We start from the raw sequence: 10,248 nt of genomic DNA on the forward strand, positions 1-10,248 counted from the left end.
GAAGAGTACAGCCAAATTGTCTCTTAATTTAAGAGTGTTGTGTCCTAGAGACTGGTGAACTCAATACGATTGGCTCTCTGAAAATAGTTGCGTTAATCACTCTTCCTGCAAAAACTTGGGAAACTGACCACTTAGAATTGGATCTGTTCAATTCTATTCCGGGGCATACTGCAGCATAAGAATTAAAGGGATTGATTTAAGACCAATAGAAGGATTGGGTTCTGCTAATATAGTGCTATCCAAAGTATTAGCTTCCAGCAAAGCAGCTCTAAATACTTTCACAATTACTGATCCCTCAGTGTGGAGTTACCGGTTTTACCACAGAGCAAGCAAGCAATGAAGTTCTGATTGTAAAAAGCATTATCAGAGTGTTTGAGTTTCCAGTTACTTGCGGGGGGTGGGGGGGGGTCCTTTCTGTAAAAGGCCAGACTGAGGTGCTGAGAGATCAAATTCTGGGGGCCAGAATTTGAGACATTCTGCAGCAGTTAAGACATATATGCAGTGGATCAGAGGTTCCCCAGCTTGGATGTCCAGGTGATGATGGACTACAACTCCTATCATCCCCAGCCACAACAGCCTTTGGCAGGGTGATGAGCACTGTAGTCTAGCAACAGCTGGGGCCGCAAGGTCAGCTATGTGCATGCGTATGCATGTATCCATGAGGCAGAGGTTCTCAAACTTTAATCAGCAGATGTTGGACTACAGTACCCATCATCTGCAGGCACAATGGCTACTGCAGTCCAACAACATCCGAGCACCCACATTTGAGAGTCCCTGCAAGAGAGAACTATAGAACACAAACCAGAATCTCCCAAGCTTAGGTGCCCATCGTCAATTTTGTTTGTTATTTATCTTTGTAAACCCCTTTGGAAATGTTTGATGAAAAGTGGTATATAAGTATTGGTTGGTGGTGTTGGACTACAGTACCCATCAGCCTTAGCCAGAATGGCCTTAGGCTGGGGATGATAGACACTGTAGCCCGCTCCTGCAGGGGTTATGAGTTGGACTACAACTCCCATCATCCACAGCTCCCGTGGCCAAAGACAGCTGGGGCTGATAGGAGTTGTAGTCTAAGGGGCGGGGGGGGGAACGACCCTTCAGGCCTGTTCAGCTTCCCCCCTCCTCCGCCATCTGCAGTTTATGGACTACAACCCCCATCATCCCCATGCACAGTGGCCAACAGACAGGGATGATGGGAGTTGTAGGCCAACATCTGCAGCTCAGTAGGCCGGCTTCACAACTCAGAACGAAGCGGAGGGGGGAGGGCGCCCTCATGTCACGTGGGGGCGGGGCGGGGAGACCTCAACGGTCACTCGCTGAGCCCCGCCTCTCTCCTCGCGCCTCCGCCTCCCGGCGCTGAAGATGGGCTGGCCGCGCCTGCCCGTCTTTCGGGCGGCCCCGCCTCTCCCTCTGTCAGCGCGTGGCTTCCGCTTCCGGCCGGGCAGCTGCGCGGGGGCCGAGCGGTGGCGGCGGCGCCTGAGGCAACTTTCGCTCGCTGCTCCCTGCCTCGGCTGCACCTGCCGGCCGCGGCCCGCCATGGCGCGGAGCTCACTCTCCTCGCGCTTCCGCCGCCTCGACATCGACCAGTTCGACGAGAACCGCTTCGTGGAGGAGCCCGACGGCGCCGCCGGAGCCCCCAACGCCGCCGCCGGAGCGGAGGAGGAGGAGGACGACGAGGAGGGGCAGCCGGGCGCCGGAGGGAGGCCCGAGGTGGAGGCGGCGCTGCGGCAATATCCTTCCCTGGCGGGGACCCCGGGCGGGGGGGTGGCGCGCTCTCTTTCTCCCCTCCCCCCGCCCGTCTCCTCTGCCTCCCCCCCTCGCTCGCTCTCCCCTCCCCATGTGCTTGGGGGTATTCTTCTGCCCCCATCCTTTGGGTCTGGGGCGTTCCTTCTCTTCTTCCTCCCCTCATGTGCTTTAAAGTAGCCTTCTGCCCCACCCTGCATGTCTTAAAGGATTCACTCCACCACCACCCCCACACACACGTCCTTTGGAGTATTTCTCTGTCCTCCCTTCATTTCCTTTTATTTCCCCCATAGAATAATTCTCTTTTCTCTTTCCTCCACTCCATATTCCACTTTTCCCTCCCTGTGCTTTGGGGAAGCTCCTAAGCGGAGGAACCTCTCTTTTCTCCCTCCCCTCATGTGCCTCGGAATATTGGTCTTCTCGCCTCCCCCACCACTTGACCTGTTAGGGCGTCCTCACCCAATTGCACTTGCCTTTCCTGGTGGGTTTCATGGGGTTGGTGGAGGTCCTTGTGGCATGGCAATTCTCCTCCTGTGCCTCCCCACCCCCAGATATTTCTGTCAGTTTCACCCTTTCGCTGTGGCCCTTCTCCCCACCCTCACTGAGGAAAGGCCTTTGCAACTGCAGCCAGTAACTAGCCTGCTTGCCTTGCTGATACATACCTACCTTCGTCAGTAGTTGGGGGAGAATGGGTGGTGCCAGTCTTCCTGGCTTGGTTGCCCTGCGAGGATTCTTACCCACCCCAGGCCAGTGGCTACCTACCAGCTGGATGTCGCCTTTGTGGGAGACTCCTCTAGAAGTCTTGATTGTCCAACAAGGCTGATTGTGCAATGCCTTCCTGGGCTCATCTCTTGCTCCAGCGAGACTCTTTCTGTCCTCTTACCTTTGGCTCCTCTGTGGCTGGGCTAGTGTCGCAGTCCTACTGGAACACGCGCACCCCATCACGTATAGCCCCATTTCTGTTGTAGAGATTCTTGCTCCTCCTAGCTGCTGCAAGACTCAGACTTTAGCAGTGTTGCGGGAATATGCTGGACTTGCCATTCTGCACCACTCGCAGTTATTGGCTCTTCCTGCTAGAACCTTCTTTCTGCTCTTTCCCTGAGGTTGGCCCAACCCATCTGAGTGGGCCCTTCTCCCAAGCCCTGTTCCTCCCTTTTCGTCCTGTCAGATGGCCTCCTGTGACTGGTTCCATCTCTCCCTCTCTGGTTCTGAGCCTCAGAGTTGTGCCTGAACTCTCCTCAGTGGGGCTGAGCCTTTGGTGAGCAGTCCCTGCACACCTCTATCCAGCCCACTATTGCTTAGACAGGTGGGGGTTGGCTGGCAGTGGGGGGAGCAAAGCTGGCATCTGATGACTTGTTTCAAGGGTTGCTCTTTCGTGTCTGTAACCTTTGGGAGGCTGCTGGTGGTGGCAGCTGCATGTGGATGTGCCTAAGAGTCAAGGCGAGGTGCCATGTGACGAGGTGCCATGTGCCACAGGTACCTGCAGGAAGTGGGTGTGTGTAACTTCCCAGGCAGCAGTAGGGAAGATGGGTGCGGAGAGGCCGGGTGATGCTGCAGGGCAGGTCGCTGTGCTAGGAGGTGAGTGCCCTGCCCTGCCGTGAACCTCTGGTGTGTCAGCAGTGACAAACTCCTGCCAGGCTGTGAGGCATGCCTCTGTCATGCACAGAATCAGGTTAGGCAAGAAAGCACTCGTCTTTCTGGAGCCAAAGGGTATCGGGGCGGGGCTGGGCCTGGCCGGCTGGGGGTCAACAGATGCTGACCACTACCCCAGTGGGTAGGAGGCTGCTGCTTTGATTTCTGGGGGGGGGAGGGAGGAGGGAGTTTATATTAGAAATGCTGGCCACAATATTACCTTTCTGGCCACGGAAAGGATGTTGAGATGTAACCAGAGGAGCAGAACTGGTGGAGCTCTGTCAGGTCCGTGGTTGCTGAGAGTCTTTAAAAAACCACGTATTTGAGGTGTGACCTTGTCCCCTTTCCTATGTGTTCCCAGAAGGCCAGTGGCAGCCGACGGAAGTGCTGGCACATTACAGGCTGAATAGTAGTCCTATCTGATCTGGGGGTGGAAGCGCAACACAGCAGTATTAGCTTCTGGGTGGGTTGTTCTGGTGAGAGGCCTTGGATGTCCACAGTCAGGGCCTGGTATACCCAGTCAGCATAGCCCCATAGATTGAAGAGTACGCAAGTTTGACGAGAGAAAGGACTGAGTAGCTGTGCACACAACCTGGATATGAGAGCTGGATATTGCTGGATATGAGAGCCATTCCCTGAGTCTGGGCTCCTGCGTTCTTTGGAGGGATTGTCTTTGCATTTGAAATCCAAAGGCACTGCACTCTTAAAGCTTGCAGGACTGACTTTTCACATGTTAAAACCGGTCTTCCTTTACATCAGTGCTGTAGTTTCCTCAGACTGCGTTCCAAGCACCTAAGGAGACCCTTCAGGGAAGATCAGGCATGGTAGAGAAGCATCCACCAAGACAGCTTGGCGGTGCAATCACTCTTTGCAACACACAGCCTCGGGGTGCCTGCTCAGCTTGTGGGAGGACATTGTGAGGCCTCTTTGTTCTGGCCAGTGCCCTGTGTGAACGAAGGAGCATGTCCCAGCCTTTCCTGCAGTGCCTGGAGATTTTGCAGGTGCAAGGGAGAGATCTCTGCCAAGGAACCATGTGCAAAGGGCTCTCTGTAGACAGGAAGTTTGCAAAGTGCCAGTTGGCATTGGAAATACTTTGAGATCTGGCCTCCCTGCCTTAGTGAGTGGAACAAGACAGTTGGGTCAACTCTTTCAGGATTTGCCAGGCTGTGGAATTTGGTGTTGCGGGAAGAGGCTCCTCCGTTCCCTGGTGCTGTTTTCTGCATTACTTTCTCAGACAGGATAGTGTGCTGTGCTGTGAGTGTGTAGGGCCACACTGATGTCAAGCCGCTCGAAATAACTCCACAGCCAGCCTCCCTGGGACATAACCCAGATTGCTATTTTGATTAAGTGCCTGTCTGGAAGGGGAGTGCAGAGATGAGTTGTGGACCATGTTCTTGATTTGGATTCTGCAACTTGTGCGGCAAGGAGAAGATGGCGGTAGGCAAGGTTTCTCCCCCACCCCTTTGCCGCTACAATGGCAGGGATGCCTGCCCATGTATCTCTTTCTGTTCTCAGGCTATATAGATAGATGGGATTTGTTGGACATAAGAAGCTGCCCACTTGAGTCAGGCTGTCGCTTCATCTAGCTCAGTACTGTCTATACTGACTGGCAGCAGCTAGGCTTCCAAATAGAACTTGAGACTTTCTGCATGCAAAGTGTGTGTTCTATCCGGTGTGTAGGTAGATCAGCTTTTCCTGGTCTGGGGCCTTTTTAGTAAGAAGTAAATTTAGGATGGATTTAAACTCTGTGTGGCCACAACAACAACAGCTGACCACTGTTTGACTTGCTGAGTTAAAAACTTAAAAAACAACAACGACACTCTTAATCTTCAGTATCTGTGTGGAAGTTTAAAGATCAGTGTGGACTACCCTGCCCCAGTAGAGTCCGCTTAAAATCCCTGTGGAGTGGTTTCCCCTGGCTGCCTTTCCTTACTCCTTGGCCTGATGGGCATCATCCACACAGTGAAATTAAAGCAAATCTTTTAGAGAAAAGATTAGCAGAATCCGATTTGTAATACTGGGAGGCTTACACAAATCCGCTCCCGGCTGCTTGAGGCCCCGAGTTTCCTTGCTCTGTCGCTTTCGCTCGGGGCGGCACAGGGTTTCCTGTCAACTTCAGTGTGAACAACATCTTTAAATAAACGTAGAGGAAATCGACCTTGACGCAGAAGCAGCCTCTGCTTGCATCAGTGCTGCTTTGCCACCAGGATTCAGATGGTCTCCTTCCTGAGCTGTTTCAGGGCACTCAGAAATTTTAATACATAAAATTAGCATTTAGTGCATTGCGGTGCGGAGCGGGGAAGCAGAGAGGTTTTATTTTTGGCCGGCTTGTTCTGCAAGATTTCACAGTCCCCCTTACCAAGCCACTAAAGGAAGGGGCCAGGGCGGGAGGAGAATTGGAGCATGGGGAGGCGAGCTGGACTTGTGGTTGCAAGCATGAATTGTCCCCTTCGCTGCGTGGGATCCGCCTTGTTTGCATTTGGATGGGAGGCTGCATGTGAGAGCTGTCAGATAGTCCCTTTCGAGGGTGGGGCTGTAGCTCAAGGGCAGAGCATCTCGGTCCCAGGTTGACTCCCTGGCAGCATCTCCAGGTAGGGCTGGGAGAGAGACTCCTGGCTGGAACCTTGGAGAGCCATTGCCAGTCAGTGTAGACCAGGGCTGCTCAACTTCGGCCCTCCTGCCGCTGTTGGACTACAACTCCCGTCATCCCTGGCTATTGGCCACTGTGGCTGGGGATTATGGGCGCTGCAGTCCAAACATAGTTGGGGGGCCTAAGTTGAGCAGGCCTGGTGTAGACCATCCATGTGGAGCTAGATGGGCTGAGGGTCTGACTCGGTATAAAGCAGCCTCCTAAGTCCCTTTCTTAACGGCCCCTATACCTAACACTTCCGTGACTATGGTGAACAGGAATCATGTTGCCCAAAGCTTTATTTTGCTTTATATAATGCTTTGTATACTGCTTGACTGTTGGATCGAAGCCGCCTCATTTCCTCAGGGTTTGACAACCGCAGACTTAGATGACTTCCCCGCTGAGAGTTCGAGTCTAGCTAACAGACGTCTGTAGAGCCAGTTCTTGCGAGGGCTCTCTTGGTCACAGCCAGGGTCCTCAAATGTGGCTCCCCAGATGTTGCTGGACCACAGCCTCCATCATCCATGGCCATTATGGCTGGAGATGATGGGAGTTGTAGTCCGTAGAGCCAAGTTTGAGCGTGCCTGGGTTCCAGGCTGATTTCCGCACAGTTCAAGCAGGGTGCTGGTTGGGGTGAGTGTTTTGCTCTTTGTCGATGTCTGCTCAAAGCTGTTGGACTATCTCCTTGACTGAATTTGCTGCACAGGCGACATGCTGAGGGCGTTCCATGTGGCGCTGCAGAATTCTCCAGGGAACACGAAAAACCCAGCAGCAAAGGTCAGCAGCATTTGGTGGGTGGAGCTCTACCTGTCTCTGAAACCAGGAATGCCAGTACATGCAAATGTGTGTGTGCTGCTTGTCAGCAAAAGTGCTCCAAGTGGCTTACAATAACTAGGATGGACCCCTGTCCTATGAGAGCTCAAGGTCTAAAAGGAAAGGAAAGGGCAACCCCAGCAACAGCCACTGGGAGGGATGCTGGCCTGGGCTGGAGGGGGACACTTGCTCAGCAGAAGAGCACCACCGCTTTAAGAGGGGCCTCTTCGCCCAGTTTGCAGGAGTACTTGGTGCCCTGTCTACAAGTGGCTGGCCGTGTGAAAGAAACAGGGACAGTTGCTCTCCCCCTCTCAGTAGAAGAGAATTGCCACTTTAAAAGGGGCCTCTTGGCCCAGTGAGCGGAGAACTGGAGTCCGACTCCTGATGGGTGTGAGGGGCCCAAGGCACAGACAGACGCCTCTAAAACATGGCGTTCCTTCCTAACTGGAAGGTTGCCCTGCTTCCTGCCAGCGCCCATGCTGAGCATTCCCCCTCACTTCCGCCCAGCAGCTGCAGGGAGATGTTTGAGACCATTCTCAAATGACTGTCCGGTCATTTCTGGGCCATCGCCAGCCAGGCTGACTCTTGCTTGCCTCCCTCTCTGCAGGAGCGGGCCCAGGAAGTGGTGATGAAGGTCCTCACCGCTTTCAAAGGCAGCGAGATCGAGCAGGCGGTGAACTCCTTAGACAGAAACGGTATTGACTTGTTAATGAAGTACATTTATAAAGGATTTGAAAAGCCAACAGACAATAGCAGTGCAATACTACTCCAGTGGCACGAAAAGGTACGTGGCGCGTCTCTCTCCTGCGCAGAGCTCAAGCGTGAATCGGTTGTTCCGCAGGCCACTAGCCAGGGGGTGCCCCACAGGTCCCTGTCTGCCTTTTCTGCTGCAGCCCGTTTGTGGCCCCGCCTGGCTTAAGTAAGCTGAGGGCTGGGAGGCTGCTTGCCAGCAGGTGAGGTTTGGAGCCAGTTGGCTTGGTAGAAGATCCACAGCCGGTTGACAGAATCCAGAGCCATCCTAGCCTTGCCCTGGGGCCTGGTTTGGCAGCAGTGCTTTAGCGCCCTTGGTATCCGCCCAGGTCAGTGGCGTGGGCCTGGGCTGTGTGCCTCAGGGGACTCCTGAGCAAGACTCCCGTCTTCCAAGGAAGCAGCTGTGCCACCCAGTGCCCTGGTGCCTGGGGATGATGGGAGTTGTAGTCCAGCACCTGCTGGGGTTGCAAGCTTGAGAACCCCCCTGCCTTCAGCCCCCTCCCCCAGCCACCCCATGGTGAAAGAGTGCAGTTGTGTGTCGTGGGCCATGTGTGGAGGCTGACCGCTCCCGGAGAAGGCACGTTGAGACTTGCACGACTGGAGTCAGCCTCCTGATAGTGGCACGGCACAAGGGCTGGGTGCCCCCCATGGCTCCCCGGCGTAGTGACACCCAGTGTGGGATTCTCACAGAGGCAGCTTGAACTGCAGCTGCGCCAGTGGGCGGATGGGGCCGGGTGTGTTCTCATGACAACACGGAACATGTTTCTGCTTGCTCCCGTTTCCCATGGAAACAGCAGCCTGGTGGCCCACGTGGGCTGGCGCTGGGGGGCTTTGTGCCGTCTGGAAGGAGGGAGGGTGCCTGCTTCTCACCGAGGTGCCGAGTAGCAGGGCCTTTTCCGGAGGGGGGGCTGGCTGCACCTGGCCTGCACGGTCTGCAGAGCTGAGTGTGCAAGCGGAGGCCTGCCTTGGGCTGTGGTTGCATGCCGTTCCCCAGAGCAAAGGCAGCTGCCTGAACACAGGAAGCTGCCACCACCCAAAGAGGCTTTGAGGGTGGTGCTGGAGGCTGATCTCGCCTGCCTGCCGGTCGCCACACCCCCGAGAGAGAAAGTAGAGGCTCCTCCTTCCCAGGAAGGTCTTGCCTCTTTCGCTCTGGCAGCAAGAGGGGTGATCTGCTGTGGTGGGAGAGCCTTGCACACCTTGGTCTTTCCAAGCTGTTGGGAGGGGCTCTGTGCAAAGAAGCTCCTCTTTGCCCAGACCTAGCCGGTTACCTTGGGGCTCCAATTCTGCTCTGAGGATCCCAGATGCTGCAAACGTTATCACTCCATCCAGCTTGTGCGCGACTTGCTTTCTTTGGGGGAGGCTCAGTCACACACAGACTCTGCTCTTGACTGAGAAGCGCCCAACTGGAGCTACTGACTAACAGGATAAATCTAGCCAACATGCCATTCAGACACCCTAAAGCGCTTTTGGGGGGAAGTGGGGGCATCATTTTCCAAGGGCTAAGCTCCTTTGGCTCTCAAAAGTCCTGCATAGCTTTCGCTGGAGGGAACATGCTCTCGTTTCTCTACAGCTTCTTACTCTGCAGTCCCTCCCTTATACCTGCCAGGGAAAGATGGCAGTAAAACTAAATGCGGGGGGGGACCCAGCCTCGCAAGCAGAGATCCAAGACCACCTTTGCCTGCCTCCTGCCCAAAAGACAAGACTGGTTTGAGAAGCGGGAGAGCTCCTATCTTGGGGATGTTCAGGGGACTGACCTTGTTTTCTGGAGCGTGGGGAGATGGTACCTTGGATCTAAAAAATCTCTCCTTTCTGCCACTCGGGGTAGTGACCTCCGATGTAGAGGGCGAGGAGACCCCCTCCAGCGTGCTCTCCCTCCTCCTGCAGTGTCTGACACTTTTTTCTTTCCCTCCCAGGCATTAGCAGTAGGGGGACTAGGCTCCATAGTACGAGTTCTCACTGCACGAAAAACTGTTTAAAAAAGACTGCGTTCACTTGACTCGAACACCAAGAACTCTCCCAGAGCCAGGAGGAGGAGGAAGAACTGGCTCCGCCGACACCTTGGTCCACCCTTCTAGGAACCACAATCTACTGAACTGCTCCGGGACGCCTCCTTCCTCTCTTGGAGCAAGTAATTTAGCCATAGAGGTGGGGGGGGGGAAGCCCATCTCGTAATGTTGTCTGACTATCAGAGGGAGGAGCCAGGAGGGGGATGCCCTGGCCCCTTGTGCTGCTGCAGCTGAGAGCAGGGCTGGGCTGCAGTGGGGCGGGGGGGGGGGGTGTCTGCGTGTCTGTCTCCAAGACGGCTCTGGCCATGTGTGTGGGGGTGAGTGAGACTTAATTTAAATTAACAAACGTGTGTGGTGGGAGGGAGCTGTGGGGGCAGAAGCAAAACAAGATCCGGGTTTGGGGGCTGGAGAAGGGGGTGGGGGCGGTTTCTTATGCAAGAGGGCTTTTTGTACATACAGTCTAAAATTGCTGGGCTCAGTTGAGTTGGTTTCATGTAAAGTGCCTGCTACTCTATCGAATAAAGTTCTTGGATGGTTAGAGTAAGACTCAGCTCTGTGTGCCCTTTAGTCATGAGTTCAGAGAGTCTCCTTACATACACTAGGGGTGCTTTTTTGTGTGGGGGGGGTGAGGTGGGGTGCAGGTTTCCCAATTACCTGGCAGGCAGCAAAGGGGTT

At 54.6% G+C, this 10,248-nt stretch overlaps 1 protein-coding gene across 2 annotated transcripts; it reads left to right on the top strand.

The window, feature by feature from the left end:
- The first annotated feature begins 1,325 nt into the window (after positions 1-1,325).
- ARPC5L (actin related protein 2/3 complex subunit 5 like) lies at positions 1,326-10,111 on the top strand. 2 transcript variants are annotated; one of them, XM_053282656.1, is made up of 4 exons: positions 1,369-1,730; positions 6,709-6,781; positions 7,425-7,601; positions 9,481-10,111. In XM_053282656.1, the coding sequence occupies exons 1-4, from the start codon at positions 1,537-1,539 to the stop codon at positions 9,541-9,543; spliced, it is 507 nt and encodes a 168-aa protein (XP_053138631.1). In that variant the 5' UTR covers positions 1,369-1,536; the 3' UTR covers positions 9,544-10,111. The 2 variants fall into 2 exon arrangements, with proteins under 2 accessions (XP_053138632.1, XP_053138631.1); XM_053282657.1 differs by lacking the exon at positions 9,481-10,111 and having other exon boundaries at positions 1,326-1,730; positions 6,709-6,795; positions 7,425-7,558.
- The last annotated feature ends 137 nt before the right edge of the window (positions 10,112-10,248 follow it).

Source organism: Hemicordylus capensis, chromosome 17 (genome assembly GCF_027244095.1).
Source record: "Hemicordylus capensis ecotype Gifberg chromosome 17, rHemCap1.1.pri, whole genome shotgun sequence".
NCBI lineage: Eukaryota > Metazoa > Chordata > Lepidosauria > Squamata > Cordylidae > Hemicordylus > Hemicordylus capensis.

Bases quoted from the DNA above. Each gene is read 5' to 3' on its own strand.
- ARPC5L (XM_053282656.1), top strand. From the start codon at position 1,537: ATGGCGCGGAGCTCACTCTCCTCGCGCTTCCGCCGCCTCGACATCGAC. The intron at 1,731-6,708 runs ATATCCTTCCCT...AATTTGCTGCAC, and splicing joins GTGGAGGCGGCGCTGCGGCA to AGGCGACATGCTGAGGGCGT. The intron at 6,782-7,424 runs GTCAGCAGCATT...CCCTCTCTGCAG, and splicing joins CGAAAAACCCAGCAGCAAAG to GAGCGGGCCCAGGAAGTGGT.